General features: G+C 54.5%; 12 protein-coding genes across 12 annotated transcripts; 5 read left to right on the forward strand and 7 right to left on the reverse strand.

The window, feature by feature from the left end:
* Window positions 1-5,770: 5,770 nt before the first annotated feature.
* KRP23_10275 (uncharacterized protein) lies at window positions 5,771-6,768 on the forward strand (the record flags this gene model as incomplete). The annotated part of the gene is made up of 3 exons (XM_067880704.1): window positions 5,771-5,916; window positions 5,977-6,322; window positions 6,394-6,768. 3 exons carry the CDS (start codon window positions 5,771-5,773, stop codon window positions 6,766-6,768), a joined length of 867 nt encoding a protein of 288 aa, XP_067742105.1.
* Window positions 6,769-7,928: 1,160 nt separating this feature from the next.
* Window positions 7,929-8,636, forward strand: KRP23_10276 (uncharacterized protein; the record flags this gene model as incomplete). Its single annotated transcript, XM_067880705.1, has 1 exon — window positions 7,929-8,636. The coding sequence occupies one exon, from the start codon at window positions 7,929-7,931 to the stop codon at window positions 8,634-8,636; it is 708 nt and encodes a 235-aa protein (XP_067742106.1).
* A 435-nt stretch (window positions 8,637-9,071) lies between these two features.
* KRP23_10277 (uncharacterized protein) lies at window positions 9,072-11,231 on the forward strand (the record flags this gene model as incomplete). Its single annotated transcript, XM_067880707.1, has 1 exon — window positions 9,072-11,231. The coding sequence occupies one exon, from the start codon at window positions 9,072-9,074 to the stop codon at window positions 11,229-11,231; it is 2,160 nt and encodes a 719-aa protein (XP_067742107.1).
* A 341-nt stretch (window positions 11,232-11,572) lies between these two features.
* On the reverse strand, window positions 11,573-12,751 carry KRP23_10278 (putative magnesium transporter NIPA8; the record flags this gene model as incomplete). Its single annotated transcript, XM_067880708.1, has 1 exon — window positions 11,573-12,751. One exon carries the CDS (start codon window positions 12,749-12,751, stop codon window positions 11,573-11,575), a length of 1,179 nt encoding a protein of 392 aa, XP_067742108.1.
* Window positions 12,752-13,010: 259 nt separating this feature from the next.
* KRP23_10279 (Transmembrane protein 230) lies at window positions 13,011-13,537 on the reverse strand (the record flags this gene model as incomplete). The annotated part of the gene is made up of 3 exons (XM_067880709.1): window positions 13,011-13,108; window positions 13,198-13,351; window positions 13,424-13,537. 3 exons carry the CDS (start codon window positions 13,535-13,537, stop codon window positions 13,011-13,013), a joined length of 366 nt encoding a protein of 121 aa, XP_067742109.1.
* Window positions 13,538-13,708: 171 nt separating this feature from the next.
* Window positions 13,709-14,503, forward strand: KRP23_10280 (Protein arv1-like protein; the record flags this gene model as incomplete). The annotated part of the gene is made up of 1 exon (XM_067880710.1): window positions 13,709-14,503. One exon carries the CDS (start codon window positions 13,709-13,711, stop codon window positions 14,501-14,503), a length of 795 nt encoding a protein of 264 aa, XP_067742110.1.
* A 1,269-nt stretch (window positions 14,504-15,772) lies between these two features.
* On the reverse strand, window positions 15,773-16,441 carry KRP23_10281 (uncharacterized protein; the record flags this gene model as incomplete). Its single annotated transcript, XM_067880711.1, has 1 exon — window positions 15,773-16,441. The coding sequence occupies one exon, from the start codon at window positions 16,439-16,441 to the stop codon at window positions 15,773-15,775; it is 669 nt and encodes a 222-aa protein (XP_067742111.1).
* A 161-nt stretch (window positions 16,442-16,602) lies between these two features.
* Window positions 16,603-16,969, forward strand: KRP23_10282 (uncharacterized protein; the record flags this gene model as incomplete). Its single annotated transcript, XM_067880712.1, has 3 exons — window positions 16,603-16,701; window positions 16,774-16,863; window positions 16,937-16,969. The coding sequence occupies 3 exons, from the start codon at window positions 16,603-16,605 to the stop codon at window positions 16,967-16,969; spliced, it is 222 nt and encodes a 73-aa protein (XP_067742112.1).
* A 266-nt stretch (window positions 16,970-17,235) lies between these two features.
* Window positions 17,236-18,783, reverse strand: KRP23_10283 (Phosphatidate cytidylyltransferase; the record flags this gene model as incomplete). Its single annotated transcript, XM_067880713.1, has 1 exon — window positions 17,236-18,783. One exon carries the CDS (start codon window positions 18,781-18,783, stop codon window positions 17,236-17,238), a length of 1,548 nt encoding a protein of 515 aa, XP_067742113.1.
* Window positions 18,784-19,211: 428 nt separating this feature from the next.
* KRP23_10284 (Phosphatidate cytidylyltransferase) lies at window positions 19,212-20,705 on the reverse strand (the record flags this gene model as incomplete). Its single annotated transcript, XM_067880714.1, has 1 exon — window positions 19,212-20,705. The coding sequence occupies one exon, from the start codon at window positions 20,703-20,705 to the stop codon at window positions 19,212-19,214; it is 1,494 nt and encodes a 497-aa protein (XP_067742114.1).
* A 222-nt stretch (window positions 20,706-20,927) lies between these two features.
* On the reverse strand, window positions 20,928-22,490 carry KRP23_10285 (Phosphatidate cytidylyltransferase; the record flags this gene model as incomplete). The annotated part of the gene is made up of 1 exon (XM_067880715.1): window positions 20,928-22,490. The coding sequence occupies one exon, from the start codon at window positions 22,488-22,490 to the stop codon at window positions 20,928-20,930; it is 1,563 nt and encodes a 520-aa protein (XP_067742115.1).
* A 251-nt stretch (window positions 22,491-22,741) lies between these two features.
* KRP23_10286 (Phosphatidate cytidylyltransferase) lies at window positions 22,742-24,334 on the reverse strand (the record flags this gene model as incomplete). Its single annotated transcript, XM_067880716.1, has 1 exon — window positions 22,742-24,334. One exon carries the CDS (start codon window positions 24,332-24,334, stop codon window positions 22,742-22,744), a length of 1,593 nt encoding a protein of 530 aa, XP_067742116.1.
* Window positions 24,335-24,536: the final 202 nt, after the last annotated feature.

Here is a 24,536-nt window from a genome sequence, read left to right on the forward strand (position 1 = left end):
TTTTCAAGCGCAGCCCTGATCCTGAATAAGACTGACGAGGGTATTTGAAGCTAGTGGCTTTCATTTCTACCCGCATAGATTATTTTCTACAGACGAAAATGCAGTAGGCATCACAGGTAGGGGATATTGTCTGACAAATAAATATTTTCAAATCGCAGCCTATTTGGAAGGGTCGAACGATTGAAGTTCTTGTGCGTCATTTACACTAGTACATACACTAGCGAACAAATTGTATAGAACAAATAACCACTAACATGTCGCTCTCTATCACCAACAACGAACAAGTCAGATAGCCAAGTGAGGACACATTACTTCATATTCTTAATCTTTGCACACATAGTCATCCCTACTCTCTCTCTAGCGCCTGGCCAATGTTGCGCGGTCGACCAGCACTCCCAACTACACCTCTGCGCGCTTTTGCGCCGCGGTTTACAAGCGTCTCTCTTCCTAGAATGTCCGTAGCGCCGTGACGCTCCAATGCATACAGCGTGTGGATGCAAGATCCGTACTTGTTCCAGAAATTGCAAGGACACGACCTGGATTGCATATCTACAGGCCAGCCCGACGCAGGCATTCCCCGTGTCTCCATGTTAGCTGTAAGCTTATTCAACTGCGAGGAGATGGGTAGATCTTCTACCGTCTTGCGCCTTGTCTCGTCATAAACACGAGGAGAGGGACGACTCAAAACACGAACAACGTCACACGACGGGTCCTCAGAATCGTCTGACAGTATGAATTGGATGCTTGTTCTTGAGGTAGAATGCACCGACAGTAAATCTGCCCGAGTCATCGCTCTGACTCGACGCACAAGTCTGGCTTCAGGCTCACAGGTGGCTGTAAACGTCTTGGCCGCCACACTTTCGCTCTCACATAGGGTCCGAAGCAGTGGGATGAGAGCACCTACCTTCATCTTGCGGCGCAACGTGATGTCTCTTTTAATTGCAGCGTTGTATGTCTCACAAGGATTGTTGGTGGTTGCGTAACCGCTGGGTGTGTGGAAGCACTGCCATCGCCAAAAGCGTTGGTTCAGCCATACCTTGGAAAAATACTTTGAGAAAGCTGCGAGGTCCTTGTTTTTGGCCCAGCTTTCTTGCACCAGAGCAAGCTTATCGTGGAAGGCTGCGTCACTTGTCGTGAAATGCAGGTCATGGATGTCTGCCATTACAGATTCTGCAAGGTTGCACGCCATCGACCGCGTTTTCTCAAAAATCTTCTTGGCCACATGAAAGTAGCACATAAGGTAAATGTACGCACAGTCTCCTCCGAACACTTCTTCAACAGCGTTCCATTGTGCTGCGTCTGCATCACCCATCACGTAACGAATCCTGAGAGGCTTGCCCACCACATCACTGAACACTTGGCGAAGTAACTGGAGGACTTCAGTGTGCTGGTCTTGTTGCTGCTGTGAAACAATGAACACCGCTAAGAGATGGAAGCGCCTTGCGCGATCCGAAATTCCTACGACGATGACGGGGTAGCCTACTTGGGTGAGCTTGTAGGTGGCGTCGACGTGAAGAACAAACGACGTAGGATCCCGATCCGCGCGACGCAGAAGTTTTTTAGCGCTGACTCCGACGACAAAGGGATCAGCGTCACTACCGTTGCCAATTACAGGATTTCCGTTCGCATCTGTATACTTTGTGAACGTGAACGCTGCAGACTCTTCCTCCTGGCCAGTGAAAAAGGTTTCTTGAACCTTGTTGCGTACGGTTTCGCGGAGGTCGCTACCGCCAAGCCTCCCCGCAACGTGGTGATGCGCAAAGCGCTGCACTGTGGCGAGAGTTGGTGCCGAGGTCTCGTTCAGGTTGAAGCGCTGGACAAGTGCGTTCCAAATGCGTTTGGGCTTGAGGCCTTGAGCAGACCAATCCATAACTACTGTCTTCATCGCCTGAGTCAACACAGGCTTGCGAGGGGTGCGAGCCGGGGTAGTATGGGCGTATGCCTCCTCAATCGTTACCAAAAGTTTCTTCTGACACGTCATGACTCGAGCTCTCCATGGGCATACTGAAGTGGTCGTCACGTTCATGCACGCCTTGCACGCGCAGGTTAGACGTTGCACTCGCATCGGATGCGGATCGGGGTGCATGCATATGTAGCACTGGGTAACATCGCTCTTCTTCACTCGGAACTTCTTGAAGCCATCCAACAGGCCGTCGGCCTCAATTTGCGGCATTGCAGACGCGAGTAGCTGCCAAGGGTGACGGAAACCCATGGAGGACTGGGGGGGGAGGGTTGCTAAATGATCGTGGACAAGGGAGGTGGCCCACCTCCAGTAAATTACTGGTTGTAATTCAGGTGGAAGGGGCACCATGGATTGGTCAAAATTATATTGTCTGGTGCTGGTCTCAGGGCTAAAGTGCAGGTCGCCATATTGCGGTGTTGTCACCCCAATATCGGGTGGCTATTAGGTATCGGTCGGTGCCAGCTGGTTTTCAAGGGTGCGGGTGGTACACTTTTGGTGTTTTGTGGACAAAGTTTGGTGTAAACAGTACTCCCTCGATGGTGATGGCTCTCAGTTCGTGTTCTGCACGCTGCATGTTGGCGATGTAGCGACGAGTGGGCGGTGTTAAACCGGGCAGTGGCAGGCCTGCGTTTGTTGCAGCTGCTACAAGGTGAACTCACACATTGCACTTGGCGTTATACAAGCAGCCGCACGCGTCTTTTCCTAAATCCACTATCTAACCGCTGGCTGGCATCCCTTCTAGTTGGATACGACGAGCATTCACAGAGCCAATCGATTTCAGACGGTCTTGGCGAGTATTTGCGGTTGGGGTAACTGGAAGTTGCCGCATACAGTAATTTGTTGTAGCTACATCACCGACAGATGTCATGTGTGTCGCGAGGATGCACTGGTGGTTCATTAGTTACTTGTATCATTTGAACAAGCGAACCGATACCTCAGAAACATTCGCGAAAATTCGCTCCTCCTCCATAAACGGCACATGAGCCATGTTCATCGAATCTAGCAGCTCGCGAGGCGCAGCATGCAAATATGCTTCAAGTTCCTGTGAAACTGCTCCAATTGGTTATTCGTCGTGCAACACGACGGTGGCGTGTGGAACGCCTGCCAAATCCCAAACCTCCGATGAATGAGCCACGACGACATTATGTACCAGGTCATGCCGCACACCGCACTACCAGGCATCAATGAAGCCCATCTAGCGATTATGCGCGTTTTGAGGTCTTCGAATACAGCTCACCAACCTTCAAACCCACGCGAATTAGAGTGGGCATGCCGACACTGCTACTGATTGTGATGCAATTTATGCAACAGCTAATACCCATGCCGATATGGGCATTCCGCCTTCCAGCATTCTTCTTCGGTCATTTGTTATAAATACGCCAGACTAGTGAGAGTATAAAGTCGAGTGACTTTCGATAATCCAGGGTCTGCCGGTCATAAACGAAATATAGAGGTTGCTAAATCGGCATCTAAATTGGCCGATTTGAAAACAAAATGAGCATAGCAACCGGTTTTCACAATATCTCTTCCCTATCCAATCGCCAGCAATCATCAATTCGTTCTTGGCTTCCCAGCCTTGTCCAATTCATGCAGACAGACTCGAATAATAGCGTTCACACTTTCATCCGCTTGTGCAATAACAACAAGGTCGAACCCAGCGCACCTCAGAGCTTCAAAGGCCGACACTGTGTCCCGGACGGCTTGAGAGGAGTGAATAACCTTGTCATACAGACTTACTGGGCGATGCTGCGTATTTGCTTCCAGCCCCCCCCCCCCCCCCCCCCCCCCAAGACCATCCTCCTGCATCGCTGAATTCTGAAGCGACGGACGTTCTTGTTGAGCTTCATCACTCGTATCACGGCGTTAGGTTAGCTGCTACGCTTTACCAAAATCTGAAAAGCTTGGAAGCTGCATCGGCTTCGGAGTTTCATCCGAGCTCTAAACTTGAGTAGGCACTGCCGCCTCATTCAGCCTAAGAAAGTTCTGCCGTGCTCCCTTCTCCGAGTCATCAACTGAGGCATCTTTGTCACTCTCTCCCTTCTTCGCAGCTCTCACATCATCCCACCCCACTACAATCGGACAAAACTACAGCCACTCGTGCAAGTACAGCACCTCCAGGAAGTCCCCGCAGAACTGTGCAAAATCCTACCCAGTTGCCTCCACCTCGCCAGAAGCGTCTCATACCTCGTCGTCATGTCCTACTAAATGGCACAGAGCTCGGCTGAAGAGTGGGAAGGGGATAATCTCGGGGTGATCGACCAGATGGACCCAACAACCTATCGAACTGCGCATTGCCGCACGCAAACACTGCCGCCACTTGTCGCCAAAACTTGTCTTGGCCGTCCACAGCAGCCATCGGCAGTCCCATTGGAAATAGGGCGCCGGACTCGTACATTCGACCGTAGAACGTAGAGTTATACAGCACATTTGCCAGTCGAGACCCGCAGTGGATGACCCTGCCGTCAACTTCAACCACAAGTTGCCTTTTTTAATTAACCTCCAAATAGCCGATAAATACTTCACCGCGCAATCGAGCGCGTCGGCGTTGGTTCAGCTGGTAAATGTAACCATCTTTGTTGTTCAGGGTCGGGTGGGCATGCGGATGCAATCGCAGCTGAGTGGAGGCCGAGCACAGGAAAACTGAAACGTAATACACTGCGCGTGCTCCAGGCCGTGCTATTGTCGTGGACGAGACGTGGTATTCGAGATACCCCAACGCGCTCGACGCGGTCGTGAGCTACCTCGGGTTAACCGCCCAGCCTGATGGCACGATGGACATTAGTAACATGTCCATTACAAACGATCGCATCGGAGGGCTCATTTTAGAGGCGCACGCGATTCGAGATGAGAGCGACGCAGAAAGCGAAGAAGAGTCGTTCGTTGTGCAGTTGGAGCGAAAGAGAAAGCGGTCCCAAAAAGCACTGACGTATTCGCTGCTGTCTTCAATTCCCCCGACGTCAAACATCGTGGAGAGATTTTCAGTCTACGCTTGGACACGAGCGCCACCGCACGACGTCATACACCCCCGAAATGATCCTTTTTCTACGGGTGAACAAGCGACTATGAGATATCCACATGGTTGACAGCGCGATCTAGGTTAGTTCAGCGCTCTGCGGTTTTAGCATGCAGTTTTCGCAGAGCTTCATTGCAATTATTGATATTCCCTACTTTGCCTAGTTGATAACTTACTGCTCCTTTCTACGTTGCTTCGATCATTATTTACGTCGAGAAGGACATCTCAATAAGTAAAAAAGTGATCCCTGCACGCGAAAGGCTGCATGATCCGCATGATAGTCGGCGAAAAGAGTGCTACGAGAAAGAAGAACCTGAAATGGCTCTGCAAGTTTAAGGACGAGGGTATTCCTGTCAAGACTGGGCGCATGGCCAGTGAAATGATTCACAACAAATGAACCATCATCAACGGTGAGTTTGCTTTGAATGGTACGGGCAAATACAGCGAGTCCGTGTTCAACGCCTACCACGCGGAGACCTTCGGGACTCGCACGGCTCCGGAACACCTCGGCTCAACCTAGCAAGAGTTCGCGCTGCTCTAAGAAGAAGGACGGTTGATTCATTGGGTCTCGGCGCAGCGAGTTTGCTTCCTTGCTTCCTTTACCCGTATTGATCGCGCGCGAAGACCCTGACAAGTTGCATATGCGATTTGATTGGCAGTCATAGAGAAGGTTTATTCTGTTCGAGAGGGATAATGTATGGCGGGCCCACTCGCGTGAATAATTTATTAATCTAGAGGTCCTTCTCCAACGTCAACGTCAACGATTTCTGTCATAATTGATTTTGCTCGCTGCCATGCCTTCGTCGCTGTCTGTGGACGCCGCCGCCGTGGAGGACGCGCTGCTGCGTGGAGAATGGACGCAGGCGCTCAACGACAGTCGAAGCATGCTCGCAGCGCGCCCACTCCGACAGGAGGATGCGTCTGCCATGACGACGGATGAGTACGATGCACTTCATATGTTACACGTGATAGACTCTCTAATTTAATAGCACTTGTGTAGGGAGCGCGTGCTGTCCGTATACTTGCAGGCAGTGTTCGAGCTGGACCTGGACGACGAGGTGGAGACGGCGGCCACAATTGCTCGAGCTTTTGCCCCGCTACCGAGCGAGATTGCCATCCAGTGGGGGAAATTTCTGGTAGCCATGAACCGCCGACCGATGGCTGCGCAGGCTCTGCGGGGTCTGCTTGGGTCTTTTGCTGTGGACGGAGGAGATCCTTTCAGTCCCGAGCAATACGCCAAAGCTGCTGAGGTGCTGGCGCTGCAGGTGCTACTACCAGATGAAGGGATTGAAGCTACACGACTATTTGTGACGGGGGATACTGTACTGGATGATGCAGTGAAACTGGTACACAGAGGAAGTTGCTACTTTTTGGTCGTTTGAAGTTTGATGGTGACCGTGGGTTTTGTGTGCTGCAGCAACTGCTTCGTCGGATTCAAGCGGCGCATCTAGCTGCCCAGGAGGCGAGTAAAGTTAAAGGGGCAGTGGAGACGTCGACGACAAACCAGAAATCCCCAGACCGATCGACTGGAGCTGTGGCAAATGATCGAGAAGTGAATGGCGTTTCCTATCAGTCGGTGTCGGGTGGACACACTAGGACGCCCAATTCAGGCGCAGGACTGGAAGACGATTCTAGTTGTTACGTGATGATCGGAGGTACAGCTATCGCGCTGGCATTGGCGGCAGCAGGAGCGTTGCGCTACCGTGAGAAGATTCAGGAATGCGTCTCCGGTGCGATCCCCGCTATCTCGAAGGGTCTTGCGGACGCCAAGTATGCTCTGTTTGAGGCGTGATGAAGGAAACAGGTAACACAAGTGAATGGGCTCGTGCGGAGAGCAGTGCTGTATGCGGGAGGGGGTACAAGGTCATAGTCTATTTAACCACTTCCAGGAGCCGTTCAAATCGAATGTTGGCTCAAGCTCACTCACTTATCTACTACCCGGTGCCGTATTACCATGGTGATATCCGGTTTGAGAATTGCATTATTGTGCAATTTTTGCTGCTACGTGACCACGGGAAGTACGAGGCGTAATGAAACGTGGCTGACTGTTTTGCTAGGTAAGGCAGGAAAATGATAATGGCGAGGCTAAAACTGTCATGCCACTAAGACACCACTGATGCCTTACCGTCGAAAGTGGAACATGTAGCAGCGTTGTTCATCATCGGGCGCTCGATCGAATTCGCGCCGGCGAACCGCGCCGCTGTTCACATCGAGCTACAAAAAGCTGCAAAGCTTCAAATGTATTCGGATACCAACGGGTTTCAAAGATTGAGGGCCCAGCGCAGCCACTTGGTTCATGCAACTGTGTATTTCCTGTGTGGGGCTTGATAACGCGGCGGCGAGCACGACACCTTCACGAAAACAACTGTCCGTGCAGGCGAGGGTCCACAGTGCACAAAGTGATAAGTGACGGTCAATCTGGGCATCGACGCTCTCGAAGGCGAAATGAACGTCTCGAGGTCGGCTTTCACACCTCACTTCTCCGAAGGCTGGCGTTATATGTGGTCGCACAAGAACGGCATGGTTAACAAGGCAGCCACCTCACTATGGCAGTTTCAGGCGAATGCTGGGTGAACCAAGCAGCAGGCGACAACGACGATGTGGACGAGTAGCCATCTGTACCAGGAGAAATGCATTGCTCTAGTCGGTGATAAATTGCAGCTGCTGCACAACGATACATGATCCAGCACTTACCGGGAACACCTTTGCCGATGGATACGTGTATCACCCACCTGAAGTACAAGCAAAACTCGTTGCTATAATACCTACCCATTCACCTTGGTGTGCAATGGCGACAGCAGAAAGCAAGCAACGGCGTTTATCCTCTGGTCTTGGCTGCAATGCCTTCCTATGCTGGCTTGGCCCGAGTACTGGCAGCAATGGCCGGATTCTCGGCTCACCGGAACACCCATTGTCAAAGTTCCTCTTCCACTAACAAGCCGCCACTGCACAATGGTTCGCTCGTGCCTACTCCCGCTGTTCTTCGCCGCCTCGACCCCTGCTTTCGCATCGGCGCACGGCTCCATTAGCGATCCGATGCCTACTTTCTCGGACATCTACAACAAGAATGCACCATCGGCCTACAAAAGCGGCACCCCGGGGCAGTACACTGGAACCGAGGGCATTAAGGACCTCGCCGATGTTGCAGGTTCCACTTGTGGCAACACGGACGCGGACGCTGCAGCAGTGACAGCTCCATCCAACGATCTCGTCACTTTTGACGTCTCCGCTGTGCACATTGGTCCGTGTGAACTTTGGTTGGACGACATCCTAGCGGCGAACGCGACCAACTGCTGGGCCACATACACCGACAAGACCATCCCCTTGGACTACTCGCAGTGCACTAGTAGTCAATGCCGAGTGCGTTGGGTCTGGCTCGCCACGCACAACGATCCATGGGAGATCTTCGACAACTGCGTCAATGTTGTCGGCACGGCCGGAGGTGACACTACAACAAGCAGCACTATCGAAACGGAGGCGCCGTCTTCTACACCATCGACGGCTATCAGTGACACGACCCCAGGAACTGTGGCGCCTGCCAACATATCGTCTGCCTCGTGCTCGTATCGCGGCAACGCCGGCAATGAACAATACGATGAATGGTGCGAGGCCAATTGCGGTGCGGGCTACTGCCCCGACTCGCTGTGTGAAGCCTGCTAACCGACACCTGAGCGTCTCCATGGTTGCAAACTATAGAGGGCACGTTTTCTATGAGTACCAATGCGTGAGGACCATCAAATACATGTGTTCCAATGTTTTGTTTTGCTGCTTGCCAAAGCTTGAACAACAAATCAACTGTTGTTGAACGCTCGGGTCTTCCCCTACACCACAAAGCCAGACACTGCAACGCTGCACTTGGTCCATGTGTTTCCAGTGCGAGGCCTGGCCTATCGCACTCCCTTCCTTGCCGCTCTTCCCTCACTTTCTCGTCTCGCTTTCGCCGTCTTTTGCACGGCTCCACAGCTCCACGCTCGGAAAGTCGGCTCACTTGAAAAAACGACTTCCGACCGAGCTGTGCCTGGCCCGGAAGGCCTCAGTCGACTCCGACACTTTATCGGAGACTTTTCACGCTTCGTCGTCCCTGTACATCGAGGGATGGCCACCACGCGTACGAATTCGACTCGGTCGGACAACCGGACAGTACTTTTCGACATCGCCGAGGACAATGTGCCGGCCACGACGAGGACGAACCGAACGGCGAGTAGCAGGTCGAACACGGCCAGTACTCGCTCCAGAGCTGCAACGGCATCGAGTTCTAGGTCGCACTCCAGACGCAAGACAGGGGAGAAAAACAGAGCCAAGTCGGTTGCCACCGCGGACTTTCGGGGCACGAACCCCATCATGAACGAAGAAATACCAGAGGAAGCAGTGGAGAGAATCCCAACGCTTGATGACCGAGGTCACATCAACTTCACCAATTCCAGGTACAGGACGGCTGTGGATACTGCTAAGAAGAGCGTCCGAGCTAGAGGCGCGCTGGCTGCAGGCTCGGCCAGGTCGAGGGATCCGTATAACCCCATCTCGCCGACTCGCACAGCACCGATTGACATTCAAGAAGAAGAGGAGGAAGCAGTCGAAGAGGAGGCGGGCCCGGTCGAGTATGAAGACCGACAGGATCGCCGGAGGCACTTTCAGCAAGAGCAAGCTGCACGCCTTCAGAGTCGCAAGCGCGCAAGGTCTCGCAAGCAAAGTATCTACGCGAGGTGGTCGTATTGCGGCCATTCCTACCCGAATTGGTTCCTACGTCTGTGCACTGCAGTGGCGATTGTTCCGCTGGTCATTTGTGGATTAATCTTCTGGCCGGTCCTAGCCGCGGCATCCCTCACTACGATTCTTCTGTGTGTCTGCTCCTACGAGCATGCGTGGCTGTCCTTCCGTATCCACAAGCAGTTGCTTACCACTTACCAATGGTATGAAGGAAGTGAAGGACCAGTGGACGTGGGAGACGCCATCGGAGCCAGCACTCGCAGCGACGCGTCTGTGGTCTGCGGGTATCAAGATCATCGTCGGCGGTTCGAGAACTCGTTTGTCTCGTCGGGCTTCACTCACTCGACTACGTCGACGTTCCCGACGGACCTAACTGTGCTCGGTTCCGAGGACGGCAACATGACCTTCTTGACTACGAACGACAAGGACAGCTTCGCAGACCCAGTGGCTGACGCTGAAGAGACAACGCGTCCCAAGGCTCCGTCGGCGGTGTATCTGTTGGAGCTCGAAACTTCGCGTGGCGTGCTGCTCGGAATGGCCAACTTCCTGTTTTGTGGGAACCTGTGGCTCACGCGCCTTGTGGTTGCTGTCCTGGTCACCATTTGCTGGTCGGTCGCAGTTACCATGGCTTTCCCGCTGCTTCCGTTCCCTGTGGCGAACACGCCGACCGATATCGCCTCTGCGCCGTATTACTTCTACGTGGTCAACTTTGTCGCTTCGGTGTGCGCGGCGAGCTGCCCCGACTGGCCTCGCGCGATTTCGTTGATGGTGCAGAAGTCTGCCTTTGAAGTGCTGCTGCTGAACGCCCTCAACTGTCCGCTGGCAGCGTCGGTGGGCTGCGTTGCAGGGCCAATGACGTCGCTGCAGACTTTCGTCCTGGGTGCCATGGCGGTGATGCTCGTACACGCGCTCTCAGCACGTGGACCCGCGAACCTCGTGCTTGCATCGACGCTCGACTTGCTCGGATATGCCTACGTCGCTGGAGCGCTAGGGCTGTTGATCTCAATGGTGGACCCGAGCGACCCGAAGGCTACGTGGGCTACGATTTGGCTTGGCATGTTGAGCGCTATGTGGGTGGCGCAGCTCGCCGGCTACGTCTGCGACGCCATCATGTTCCGCTTCCAGCTTCCTCACATGCGGTTGCTTCCCCCGCGCATTGTCGTGACGCTGGATGTCGAGGCGACGCTGTGTGCCATCGCAGCTGGCAGTGTGGTGCTGGTCTTCGGCGGCGATTTCCTGGACGTGCCTGGTGGGGTGGTGCCTAAAGTTTTGTTCACGGTTGCCAGCGTGCTCATGGCGCGATTTGGCCGACTCATTATCTCGCTGCTGAAGAAAGCGTCGGGCGTGCGGTGGAGTGGGCGGCTGATGCCTGGTTTCGGCGGGGCATTAGACGGCTCGCACGCGCTTCTCTTCACTTCTATCGTGTTTGTCAAGTATTATCTGTACGTCATGGCTCGGCAGACCAGCTCGACGGTTGGCAACGGCAGCGGTAGTGGAGACTCGGCCGTGTGGGCCACCGTCACGTTCAGCACTGACCTCAGAAGCTAAGGAAGAGATCTAGCGTCCAGCGAAGGTGTTGCTAGTATGTTATTTAATTGTTTTGGAGAGCGAATGAAGCTCCGTCTAGTGAAAAGTACGCTCGTTGACGGGCATTCCCCCATGTGTTGGTTACGGCTTACAGCGGATATTGGAGTCATTCCTGCAGTAAGTTACACGGCAACTTCAAGTTGAAGTGGGCTTGACGTGATCCCGCTAGTACAGGATCTTGATCCAAGTCTTATTGATCCTTAGTTAGTTAGCCCCTAACAGGGAATACGCGGTTCTGCGATGGGCTCTACGGTCTAGTTCACCCCGGTCTTGCCTCCGTCTAAGTCATGAACGATGACTACTTACTTGAACGGCATTGACCAGCGGCGTTCTGGTGTTTCAGAAGTGTTGCCTCCTCGGGTGGCGTGCAGCAGTTGTGGGCCAGAGTACGAGGCCCTGCGCGCGTAGTACGAGGCTTGCTGGAAGATCTTCTCGACAGAAGCGTCTTCCGCTGAAGGCGGAGCCAGCAGCGGCAGCAGGTACTCCTCGTCCTCCTGCGTATTGGAAAACGAGCGCTTGGCGACAACGTAGATACCCAGCAGGATGAGCATCAGGCTGAGTGAGTAAAGCACGTAGTGCCACGTCGGCAGGTGCATCATGTCCCGGAAGAAGCAGAGACCCGAGATCGCGCCGGACATGATGTAGCTGGCCTCGTACAGATAAATCACCACCACCGCGTCCTCTACCGCGAGCGCCTCGTTCAGTAGGTACAACCCAAGCAGCGCCGTCCCGAGCGCGCCAATGATGAGGACGTAGGTTAACGGGAAGGACCAGATGCGGCTTGCTCCGTCATCGTGCACGATGCGCATGACGGCAGCCAGGAAGAAGAGCTGCCCGCTCATGACCCCCGCAAACACGCTCAACGACACCCTCGCGATCACCGGAAGTTGCTCGGGACTCGACACGGGCGAGGTGGCCACCCCCGCCCGACGACTCGTCGTGGTGAAGTGCAGCGCGTGCTTGGCATGGTGGATCAGGAAGCTCAGCAACGCCAGCAGCACGACACAGTACAAAATGAAGGAGAACGACTTGAACCGCGCGGCCAGCAGCTCCACCGGCAGCGGGGGCGACTCGTGGGTGCCCGACACCCCCACCAACACGCAACCGGTGAAGATGAGCACAGCCCCGACAAAGTCGTTCGTCGTGAGGCGTTCGTGGGGCAGCAGCATGGGCCCAAAGAGTGTGTTCCAGCCAATGGTGAGCCCCGCCATGGGGGCCAGCAACGACTGCGTGGCGAAGCAGTAGGCCAGCGCTCCAAGCGTCGGGTTCAGGACGAGCATGGACAGGAGGCCGCAGTAGAAGTAGGTGCAGCCCAAGTTGGACTTGACGGCCATGGTGGGGCTCCCGCGGCTCTTGGAGCGTTGCGCTTCTTCCTTGTCGCGTTCGTTGTGCGCCAGCTTGAGCAGCAGCTTCCCCGTGATGCCGAAGATGCTGGAGATGGCGGAGAGCAGCAGCCCCAGGGGCCAGCCAACGAACCACATTGGGAGAGGAAGAGGAAGTGGTCGATGCGACACTAGGACGTTCAGAGGCTAAAAGCTGCTCGATTCGGCGACGATGACGCAGTCTGCGAGAGAAACGACGCAGCCCCATACTGAGCGCGAGTGTAACGGATACCATTGGTGAAAACGGAGCTGTACACGCAGCGGAGATTCATTAGTGAAGTATTGTGCTTGGGTAGTAGGAACTATAGATCGACGCAGTGGATGGAGGGCAGCTGGGTTGTTTTGTTGTCTGTTGTTCTCAGTCGTCGTAGGACGGGATCTGGTCGTAGTTGTAGCCCTTCCAGCCCTGCCACGCACCGTAGAGCTGGTACGTCGCGTAGCTCCCAGGGATGAACGCTGCCGCACGCAGTAGCAGTAAGACAACCACCGCGACAGATCGTCAGTAACCTAGACATGCTGCAAACATCATGAGGTCGTTCTCCCACCGATGAGGCCGAGGATCAGGAACGAGAGTCCGCGCTTCTCCTCGTCCAGTCCGATCAGTGTGCTCACGTAGATCAGGATCGAGCCCAGCGCGAACAGACTCGCTGCCGCCAGCCCCGTGCGCACTGGAAACGTCTTCCGTCGGAAGTCCAGGTCCTACCACCAAATTAATGCACAAAGTATATCAATGTACGGCGCTAATCCATCGCCTTAACAGCCGAAACGCACCGGCGCAGCCGCCCGCGCCGCGTCCTCCTTGGCAAACGACGCGAATTTGTTGCCGTCCGCAGTCTTCAGCCGCGCGTCGTGCGCATTCGCCACACGGTGCACGTCCTTCGCCATTTTGCAATGATACTTTCTCTTTCAAACGGCGCCTTGTCAGCGAGTGGGAAACAACTTGTATTCACTATGCCTCTGGCTTGTTGAGAATGAAAAACACGCACTTAACGGGATAGCTAAATTATGTACAGCATCACACCATATCTCAAAAATGGCAGATAATATCCGCCGAAAATGGCACACCCTGTGTGTGTAGAGTGCGGCGCGTCCGTGCCCGAGCTGGTGCGCGACTACGGTAAGGGCAACCTGCGTCTAGCCATATGCAGCGCCTGCAACGCCGTGGCAGACAAATACGTCGAGTACGAGACGGTGCTTCTTTTCCTGGAGGTGCTGCTGCTCAAGCCGCAAGTGTATCGCCACGTGCTGTGCAACCTGCCGGCACCCGTGTCGCTCCGAACGACGCTGAAGCTGTTCGTGATCTTGGTGATGCTGGACATGAACGTCAAGGCCTATTTGGTGGACAGAGATGCCGGCGTGACCTTCAGATCCGAGTCCATGTACAGAAGTCCCGACATGTCTTCGTCCGGTGCGAGAATTGGCGAGTTCTCGCTGCATTTAGTGTGTCTTGCACTAGTGGAGAACATCGTCTACTTTGCCAGTGTTTTTGCTGTCATTTGGATGGACCCATTTCGTCGTGGGTGGAGAGGGAAGCTGTTGACGAGTGAGGAGGGACTGTGGGCGGCGTGGACGAAGTATGGCAGCGCCATGTGCATCTCGAGCTTCGGTAAGCTCTTTGCACTTCTGACGGTCATTTGGGAGTTCCATTGGAGCTTTGTCCATGTCATTGGAGCTTTGGTGCTGGTGTCGAATGTGCTGGCATTGCAGTTGCTGCTCGGAGAGGGGGATCCTGCACAAGCCAAATCACTGCGTGTTGTGGCAGTTGTGGTGGTTGGATTGGTGGCTCGTGGAGCTGCACAACTTGCGCTGTATGCGATGGGCAGCTCGGTGCTCTTCCATGTGCTGGTGTAGGCCGTGACGGATGAAGGCAAGATAATTTTGGTCATGGTAGACTATTTCAGTCGACTTCCAGGCGAGAAACGGAGGCTTTCGGGGAAATTGAACGAGTTGAGTGTAGCAGAACAGTGTGGCCCCCGTTGCTGCGTCACTTAAGGCACCAGTCGTGTCATCAATAACAAGCTGCGGCGTGTTTTCGAGCGCGTCATGAGCACTGTAGAGCTGCCGCTGGTACCCAGCGCACGATCGTCCAGTTCGTCTGCATCTTCTAATCGCAGCCATCTCCACTCGGCAGGTTCGATTAACTCGGAGAAAAGCGCTCGGAGTGTGAGAAGCCAACGCAGTCAATACGAACAGGAGGATGAAGATGGCGACGATGATGACGAAAGTACTCAATCAGCCGAGGAAGCCACGCAGGACGAGGAACCACAAGATTCTAGCGGTGGAGGAATTTGGGATGAAGTTGAACACTTCCTGAATAAGCCGTCGCCCAGCTTATCGAATTTGTCTGGGAAACCCGCAAAAGCGGCCAACAAAGCTCCGATGAGTACATTGCCTACGCTAAATGGAAGGCGGGGGTCTTCGGATAACCAGAAATCGTGTCCTAGTCGGCTTGCTCGTGCGACTGCCGGCGCTTCAGCTGGAACGAAGACAATCGACTCGAAGTTGTTGCAAGAGGCATTTGCGTATGCTCGCCAACTGCAGCAGTTGAGCTTTGACGATGATGACGGCGATGGAGATGAACAGCAGCAATCGTGGCGAAGCAGCAAGACCAAAATGCTAATGCAACGTGCAGCGCTCGGTAGGACAAATTCCTCCTCCTCCTCTTCCTCGTCAAGCAATGCTGTGCCTAGCGGGCCTCGACCAGGACGCGTCGGAGGGCCCAGAACATCTTTCAATCCCAGTGGTGACGTCCGAAAGAAGAAAAGCAAGCCAACTTCTACATCAGCATACAGCTCTGCAGCAAAGCCGAAGGTTCCGTTAAAGAAAAAGCGCAGCACTTGCGAAGAGAGCCCTGCGAGTGCAGGCAGTGAGCCCAAGGCGAAAGCTAAAGGCCACATGGATCCTCAGACACTGCAAGCGCTTGTAACCAATTTCCAGAATGGCACGACGCTGGACGAGCTGCGCAGGGAGCTCGCAGCCTCCCAGCAGAGCATGGCAATGTCCCGTCAAGTGCTCCAAGAAGCTGCTCAGACCTTCTTCCACTCTCACTAGTCCCACAAACAAACAACGGTTTGATGCCATAACAATACAAAACTACAGATATTCAGAAACCCTTCTTACCTACGGAGCCGAAGCAAAATCCTTGGCGAGGTTGCTCGCTTGCTCCAACTGCACCGCCACGCGTTGCATCCGTTGTACATCTGTAGTGGCCACCCGTCGCTTCTCCTCCACCGCCCGTTGCAGCTCCTTGTTCTTGTTTTCCAAGGCCGCGACGAGCGCCTCGAGCTCCTTCTGCTCCTCCTGCTTGGCCCGGAGCCTTTCGGCGCGAATCCTGGCTGCAGGCGTCGTCTTTTCCTGTTCTGTCTCCTGTTTCTCTTCATTTTCCTCATTGTTGCTTTCTTGCTGCAGTTTGCCGCCCGCTGTAACCTGCCGCAGACGTCGTTCCTCCGCTTGTTCGACGACGTCCTCGAGCTCCAGCAGCTCCGCGTCCACGTCGTTGGTTTCGCACAGCCACTGGAAGAGCGTCTCTACCTTCTGCCGCAGACTCATCACCGCCTGGGCCGACACCTCCTCCATGTTGTGGTGCTCGGGCGTCGCAGGGGCGAAGAAAGCGGCCAGAAGTTCCTCGTCGCCGTGGCACTCGCTCTCCAGACACGCGCGCAGGTCCACGAGCGACGCGGCATGCACCGACACGTCCAGCGCCTTCTGCAGGATCAGCTGCATGCGCTTCATGCGCACGGACTGGCGCAGTTTGGCCGTGGACGACGCCGGGGACGCGGACACCGTCATCGCTGATGCAGCCTGGAATTTGAATAATGGAGTCGAATGGATGATCTGTGATTGGTGGAAAATAGTGGATTATATCCAATGAGATGAGATTTTATTTCTCTGGGGAGATATTTTGGTCATAATCGGAAGAGGCGGATCTTGTGGCGGCGCGACTTGACATCATGTGGTTCTCGGCGCTGCGACAGAAGCTGCAGCTGCTGCTCATCGTCTTCTTCATCTTCGTGGCGTTCGCGGCGTCCGACGCGGCTTGGATGCCCTGGGTGCGTGCTGTAAAGTACGCTGTGGACGGTGGGAGCGCGCGTTATTTACCCGTATATTTGTTTCTCTCTCAGGCGACGCTGGTGATCTTCCTGACGATGCTGCTGTTGACGGACCTGCTTTTCCTCAACGAATCAGACTTCAAATACGACCCGGACTATAAGGTGCGCTACAGACTGGCATGATGCTGGTTGGGGAGATGTTGGTTCTGATAAATTGCTTTCTGGCAATGGATAGAATTGGGCACGTGCAGTGGACCCCAAGTACTGAGAAGGTGGCTCCATCAAGGATACGATGGCTGAAAGAAGATCTAGACTTGAGCCTGTGAGACGAAGCTGGAACGAGATTGGAGAGTTGATATCTATATAGCAAAACGATTTACGCAGACACGACACTTACGTTTAATATGGTGCTGTGGAGATGTTGGCAGGCTGTAGCTGCAGCTGCAGTTCATAAGGCGTTGGCGCTTTAGTCGGTCGAGTAGAAATTCCTCGTGGGGGCTGCAATCGACTTGGATAAATAGTGGTGGCACATATTCAGTACACCATCGCGTAGTAGCGCGAGAACACCAAGGTTGCGAACATGAGAGCGTCGATTCGGTCTAGCACGCCGCCGTGGCCTGGGATGAGCGTTCCGGAATCTTTCACGCCTGCTGCACGCTTCAGCAAGCTCTCGAATAGGTCTCCGAGGCGCCCAATAACCACTGCAACGACGGTGAATGCCACTTTGGTGCTGAAGAAACCAGGTAGGTCTAGAATGTCGGACGATACCACCATAGCTACGATCCCGAACACAATGGCACCGAGCGTGCCTTCGTAGTCCTTATTCTTGGATAAATGCGCGGCCAGCGGGTTGTAGTGCGGATAATTCGCGAGTGCTAGCGCTTTGCCTGTGATATAAGCACCCGTGTCGGAGGCCCACACCACGTAGAGCAGTGCGATGAGCAACTTCCGGTAAAGCGTTCTTCTTTCATCGTCCACAAACGCAACTAGAATTGACAGCGTTCCAATGATGTAAACCAGGCCCAGCACGTCCAGTGTAAACGTTAGGAAGGCTTCAGCGTTGCTGCGACTTGTAGCAAATCGGAACACCAAGAAAATAGCCATGCCGCTCAAGAGAACCTGCGACGGTTTGATCGCGATGTTACACGACAGCTGATTAATTGGGCACGCAGTCGAATGCAGCGTGAGAATCGTGAAGATGGCGTTCTGCAGGAAAATGACCACCGCATACTGCCAGTCAGGAGAGAAACTCGCACACATCGCCGCCACAAAGGCCGTCGCGACCGTGTAAAACCATCGCGACTCGTAAAACTCGGTCGACTCCAGCACCGGCATCCCTTCGATCGCCAGCAAGAACGTCGACGACGAGATCGTACACAGCAGCGCCGAAAGCGTCAGCGCCGCTAGCCATTCACGTCCTCCGAAAACATACTTGGCCACATCCGTGACCGCACACCGTCGCAACCTCGCTTCCTGTTCTCTCAACTGGATGTTCACCCTGTCCAGCTCCCTCGCTTCCTCTTCATCCTGGAAAGCTCTGGCCGTCGTGTTCCGCCTGGTATATCTGTCTCCATCATTCGACGGTCTCTGATGCAGCCTAGCTGCACTGTCGAACACGAACGTCCTGCTGCTCGTAAAGCTGTCGCTACTCTCACTGTCGCTCCTAGTGTCTTGCTGTGATACGTCGCTGATATCAGCTCCTGGTCTGGGCACAGTGCACACGGAGCGCTCGAGCGCTTCCAGTTTCGACATAAAGCGCAGGCGAATGCGGTTGGCCAGACACGCGTACTCGTACGAGCACGTGCTGGTCATGAAGCTGCACACGATGGACGTGGCGAAGGCCGGCGACAGCCATAGGAAAATGGTCACTGCGGGTGCCAGCACCACCGCTGAGAGCGTGCGCTGCACCACGTTGTGGCGCAGCAAGGCGGAGCAGCGGCTCGGTTGGCTCTGAGGCGGCAGCGGTGGAGACGGAGCGGAGCGGTAGTAGGAGCTCTGCTGCGGAGAGTTTGGCACGGACGGCTGCGGCATGATCGGGATGCTTGAGCACTCGTGCTCTTGGCTGTGGAGGCTCGCGGTCATGACGGTCGGGTGAGTCTTGCTGTGTGCTGCATGTCGGAAAGGCCATTTTTGCAATACAGAATGCTGCAAGGGGTGTGCGCTTCAATCACTTTAATCAGGGTATTCAAGTTAGAAGTGTGTTTAAACAGCTTACATATTGATAATGGATGCAAAATAGTCGCCATATATTCATTATAGCGGAGACACAAGATTTAACAGTAGCGGTACAGACTATGACGAAATCATGTAAATAGCCCTCATTTTACTGAGACGGAGCGCCGATTTGTGGGACTTACTGAACTCAAGACTAAAAAACGGCTCGACGTTGCCGTTGACTTGTGGCAGAGCCGATATGTTGGCTCATTCATGGCGATCGGAGCTTGGTATCAGTTCACATGACGAGACTGCATTACATAAATTCGATGCTGGGCTATTATAATTGGCAACGCTTAGGACTGCAGCGCGTAGTAGCGAGAGAAGACGATGGTCGCGAACATGAGCGCGTCGATGCGGTCCAGCACGCCTCCGTGGCCTGGAATGAGCGTGCCGGAATCCTTGACGCCTGCCGCGCGCTTCAGCAGGCTCTCAAACAAATCGCCCATTCGCCCAACGATCACTGCCAGGACGGTGAAGCCAACCTTCATGCCGAACGAGCCCGGCAAATCCAACACCTCGGACGCTACAATCATCGTGACAATACCAAAGAGAACCGCGCCCACCGTACCTTCGTAGTCTTTGTTCTTGGAGAGATGCGCGGCGAGCGGATTGTAGTACGGGTATCTCAAGTACGCGAGCATCTTACCGATGAGGTAGGCTCCAGTATCTGAGGCCCAAACAATGTACAGCAGTGCAATAAGCAACTTTCGGTAGAGCGTGCGGTGGTTGTCGTCCACGAATGCCACGAGGATCGACAGCGTACCCGTAACGTAAAGCAGACCCACCACATCCAGCATGAAGCTGACGAAAGCTTCCACTTTGCCGGGCGTTGAAGCGAAGCGGAACACGAGGATGATGACCATGCCTCCGAGAAAAATCTCCGAGGTGCTTGCCACCAGGTTGCAATTAAGCTCGTTCATCGGGCACGCCGTGGAGTGCGTGGTGAGAATCGTGAAGACGCCGTACTTGACAAGAGTAATCACCGCGTACTGCCAGTCTGGTGTCAAGCATGCACACAGTGCGACCACGTAGCCCGTCGGGATGGCGAAGAACCAGCGGTACTCGTAAAACTCCGTTGCCTCGAACTCGGGTACCCACTGAATCGACACGAGGAAGCCCACCGATGTCACAACACACACTGGCACCGACACAAACGCCGCCGCCCACCAAACGTGTCCGTCAAAATAACGAGCAGCCAGGCCACTTACGGCACAGCGCCGTATCCGCGCTTCCTGGTCCCGCAATTCGTCGTCCACAATAGCCATCTCTCGGTTCTCCCGTTCTTCCTCGACTGCTCTTGCATAGGGCTGCGATAACCTCGTCCTCGGTCTCACAGCTGCATTCTCCATGGGGAATCCACAATCCACCTCGGATTCCCTGCTGCTTGTAATACTGCGGTTGCTCCGCGTTTCATTCAACGACGTATTATTGGCAAAGCGCCGCTCATTACATGCAGCTCCTTCATCCAGTCTCCCTTCCAAAGCCTCCATCTGCGTCAAGATCCGCAGGCGAATGCGGTTCGCCAGACACGCGTACTCGTACGCGCACGTGCTGATCATGAAACTGCAGACTGTCGTGGTCGCGAACGCCGGCGACAACCACAGGAACAGCGTCACTGCCGGCGCTAACACCACCGCGGAGATGATGCGCTGCACTGCATTGCGCTGGAAGAACTCGCTCCAATGCGAGTGTGCCGCAGTCTGTGGCGAGCGCTGCATCACGTCGGGCGCAGGGCCACCATCGGCCATGGCGCTGTAAGCGCTCGCGATGCCTCGATCCACGGCCATTGCTGACAGTTCACAAGTGACGTGCCATCTGAGCCAGGCAATCGGACTTAGTGCGGCCCTGAGCCCGGCCAGTGATCCAGTCCATCCGAGTTGAAGTTGCCTTTGACCGTTGGCCTGTACATCGGCATTATAGCTCTGACCACAATGGTGCATTGTGCACTCCTAGGCCCAGCAAGTTATATACATTGCTCATTACTCGGGAGCCTTTGGTGGATAGATGACTCAAGTGTGCAAAGCATAATAGCGCGAGAATACAACTGTAGCGAACATGAGCGCGTCAACCCGGTCCAACGCACCGCCGTGTCCCGGGATCAATTTGCCTGAATCTTTGACACCAGCTGCCCGCTTCAAAAGACTCTCGAACAGGTCGCCCAATCGCCCTGCAACGACTGCCACAATCGTGTACGCCACCTTGGTGCGAAAGGATCCCGGTAGGTCCAATATGTCTGATGCAGCAACCATAGTAGCGATACCAAACACAATGGCACCAACAGTGCCTTCGTAGTCTTTGTTCTTGGACAGGTGCGCGGCGAGCGGGTTGTAGTACGGATAATTGAAATACGCGAGTGTCTTGCCGACGAGGTACGCGCCCGTGTCGGAAGCCCAGACGATGTACAGCAATGCGATAAGGAGCTTCCGATAGAGAATACGAATGTCGTCATCCACAAAGGACACGAGAATGGAGAGGCTGCCCGTGATGTACACCAGTCCCACCACATCCAGCATGAAAGTCACGAAAGCCTCAGCGTTGCTGCGGGATGACGCGAAGCGGAAAACGAGAACGACGAGGAAACCCATGAGGAAAACTTGTGAAGTGCCGAGGGCGATGTCGCAGCTTCCTTGGTTCATTGGACACGCAGTTGAATGCAGCGTGAGGAAGATGAAGACCACGTACTTGACGAGCATAATGACCCCATACTGCCAATCCGGCGTAAAGCACGCGGAGAGCCCAACCACAAACCCCGTGGCAATAGCGAAGCACCAGCGGTACTCGTAAAACTCCGTCGTTTGCAGCTCTGATTCACGCTGTATAAACAGGAGCAGCCCAGTGCTCGTGAGAACGCAGATAAGCAGCGCGACCCAAAAGGCAGCGACCCATTCCCGTCCATCGAAGTACCTCGCTGCCAGTCCTGTAACTGCACAGCGGTTCAACCTGTCTTCCTGGTCTCTCAGCTCGCAGTCCACGTTCGCGATCTCCCTGTTCTCCCTCTCCTCCTGAAGTGCGCGAGCATCCACTTGCGACGCTCTCCCGGCTGCACTGCGTATCCTCGTGGTCGTCTCCGCACTAGCACGCGGTGTCTGTGCCTCTTTTTCTTCCTCGCTCACGCTGTCGCTCACGCTATCACTGCTAGCGTTGCTCCTGGTATGGTGATACAACGTATCGCTACTGAATCTGGAGCACCTGCTCACACCGTCACTTGCTCCTTCCATCGCCTCCAACCGCGTCAAAATACGCAGGCGAATGCGGTTCGCCAGACACGCGTACTCGTACGAGCACGTGCTGGTCAGGAAGCTGCACACGGTCGTGGTCGCGAACGCCGGCGACAACCACAGGAACACCGTGACCGCTGGGGCCAACACCGCCGCCGAAATCACTCGCTGCACTGCATTTTGACGCAGAAAAGCGGTGCAGCGACTGCAACGGGACGGTGCGTCCTCATTACGCTGTCGTTGAGACGAAGCGGCAGACCGTTGGGTCACGGACGCCCCTGGCACGTACGGGAAGTCTCCGAGCGGAGACTCGGGGATGTCTGCGGGCATGCAAGACACGTACACACGGTCCATGATAGGAGGGAAGACTGCAGTGTCGGTGGTCACGCTCACGGGCTCCGGTGATGAGTGGCGACTAAAATGCTCAACGTTACATGGACCTGGTGATCAAAGGTCCAATTAATATTCTGTGGCGAGATATGTACGATGCTTTGCATGCTGATGTTTATTTTATTTTGTGTGGTAGCAGCCAACTTCAACATGACTTGGTGGTATTGTATCTTGAGTTCGAGCTCGGTAGTTGGTAAGATGGGATCGCGCTTTGGTCAGGCCCCAGCTGCGTAGTAGCGCGAGAAAACTAAAGTCGCAAACATGAGCGCATCGATTCGGTCGAGCATTCCTCCGTGACCTGGAATCAGTTTCCCAGATTCTTTCACTCCTGCTGCACGCTTCAACAGACTCTCAAACAAGTCGCCGATTCGTCCTGTGATCACGGCCACCACAGTAAACATCGCTTTCGATCCAAACGAGCCAGGCAAGTTGAGTACTTTCGAGAGAATAGCCATCGCTCCAATGCCAAACACGATTGCACCGACGGTACCTTCGTAGTCCTTGTTCTTTGACAAGTGTGCCGCCAGCGGGTTGTAGTACGGATACTTTGCGATCTCTAGCGCCTTGCCCGTCACGTACGCCCCCGTGTCGGAGGCCCATACGATGTAAAGCAGAGCAATCAGTAACTCTCGATACAATAGACGGCGTTCATCGTCCACGAAAGCCACGAGGACAGACAGCGTGCCAGACACGTAGAACAAGCCGAGCACGTCCAACATGAACGCCAGAAATGCTTCAACTCCATTGTGACTTGAGAAACGGCACACAAGCAGACCCATCATGCCAACCAGGAGAGCAACCTCTGGGTCCAATCCAATGCCGCAGCTGAAATCGTTCAGAGGGCAACTGGTGGAATACATGGCGAGAACGGTAAACACGCCATACTGAACGAGTATTGAGAGAGCATACTGGAAATCGGGCGCCATGCAAGCGCAGAACCCAGCCACGAAGCTGGTTGCAATCGAATAGCACCATCGTGACTCGTAAAACTCCGTCGACTGAAGCGCAGATGCCCGCTCCACAGATAGCAGAAACGTAGTAGAAGACACAGCGCAAATTCCAACGGAAACACAAGCGGCTGCCAACTTGTCATTCCCGGAGAAGCAATACGACGCCAGGTCGCTCACTGCGTGGTGCCTTAAGCGCGCTTCTTGGGTATGCAGCTCCTCTTGAACGCGTGCGATTTCCTCCTCTTCCTGCTCTTCTTGGCGGGAACGAAGATCAGTCTGCGACGGCCGTAGCGCTGGTAGCCTTGTCCGAGTAGCATTACCTTGAAGATTGATGCTTGATCCATGGAGAAGAGAATCTGACAAAAATGTTCTGTCGCTCAAGGCATCTTCCAGCTCCGTCTGACTGGACACCAAGCTGCCGTGGTTGCTATGCAAACGCACCTCATTTGATGCATCCGTATCCTCGTCCCAAACACCTTCGAGAGCTTCAAGCCGCGTGATAATCCGAAGCCGAATACGATTGGAGAGGCACGCGTACTCGTACGAGCACGCGCTCGCTACAAAGCTGCAGACCGTTGACGTCGCGAAGGCTGGAGAGAGCCACAGAAAGGCTGTAACGAGCGGAGCTAACACGATTGCCGACAGGATACGCTGCACGACATTCAATTGGAAGAAGGCAGCGCACTGATGCCATCTACTGCTGCAGCTCTGGGCGATTGGCACGTATATATCCGGGACGTACGGAAAATACTCGCCCTGCGGAGAAGGCACCGTCTCCTGTGAGCTTTGTGGCATGATAGCAGCGCCAGAACATCTTGTATCACTGCGGCGGTCGTCTCGGTTCTCGGGAGTTGCCATCGTCAAGGGGGAACGAACGTCACGACGTCTAGGGAAAAACGAGCTTTGGCCAGTGGCCCTGAGCAACGGTTTCTGATCGTCGTTTCATGATGAGCGTAACGGAGATGAATGCCACGCTCCAACGTACTTGCAAGATAGAAGCTCGGATTAGTTTGGTGGTTAAAGCGCTACTGGACCACCCTGTACATTGCAGTCAGATACT

The sequence above is a fragment of the Phytophthora ramorum genome, assembly GCF_020800215.1.
Source record: "Phytophthora ramorum isolate Pr-102 chromosome Unknown Phyram_PR-102_s0009, whole genome shotgun sequence".
NCBI lineage: Eukaryota > Oomycota > Peronosporomycetes > Peronosporales > Peronosporaceae > Phytophthora > Phytophthora ramorum.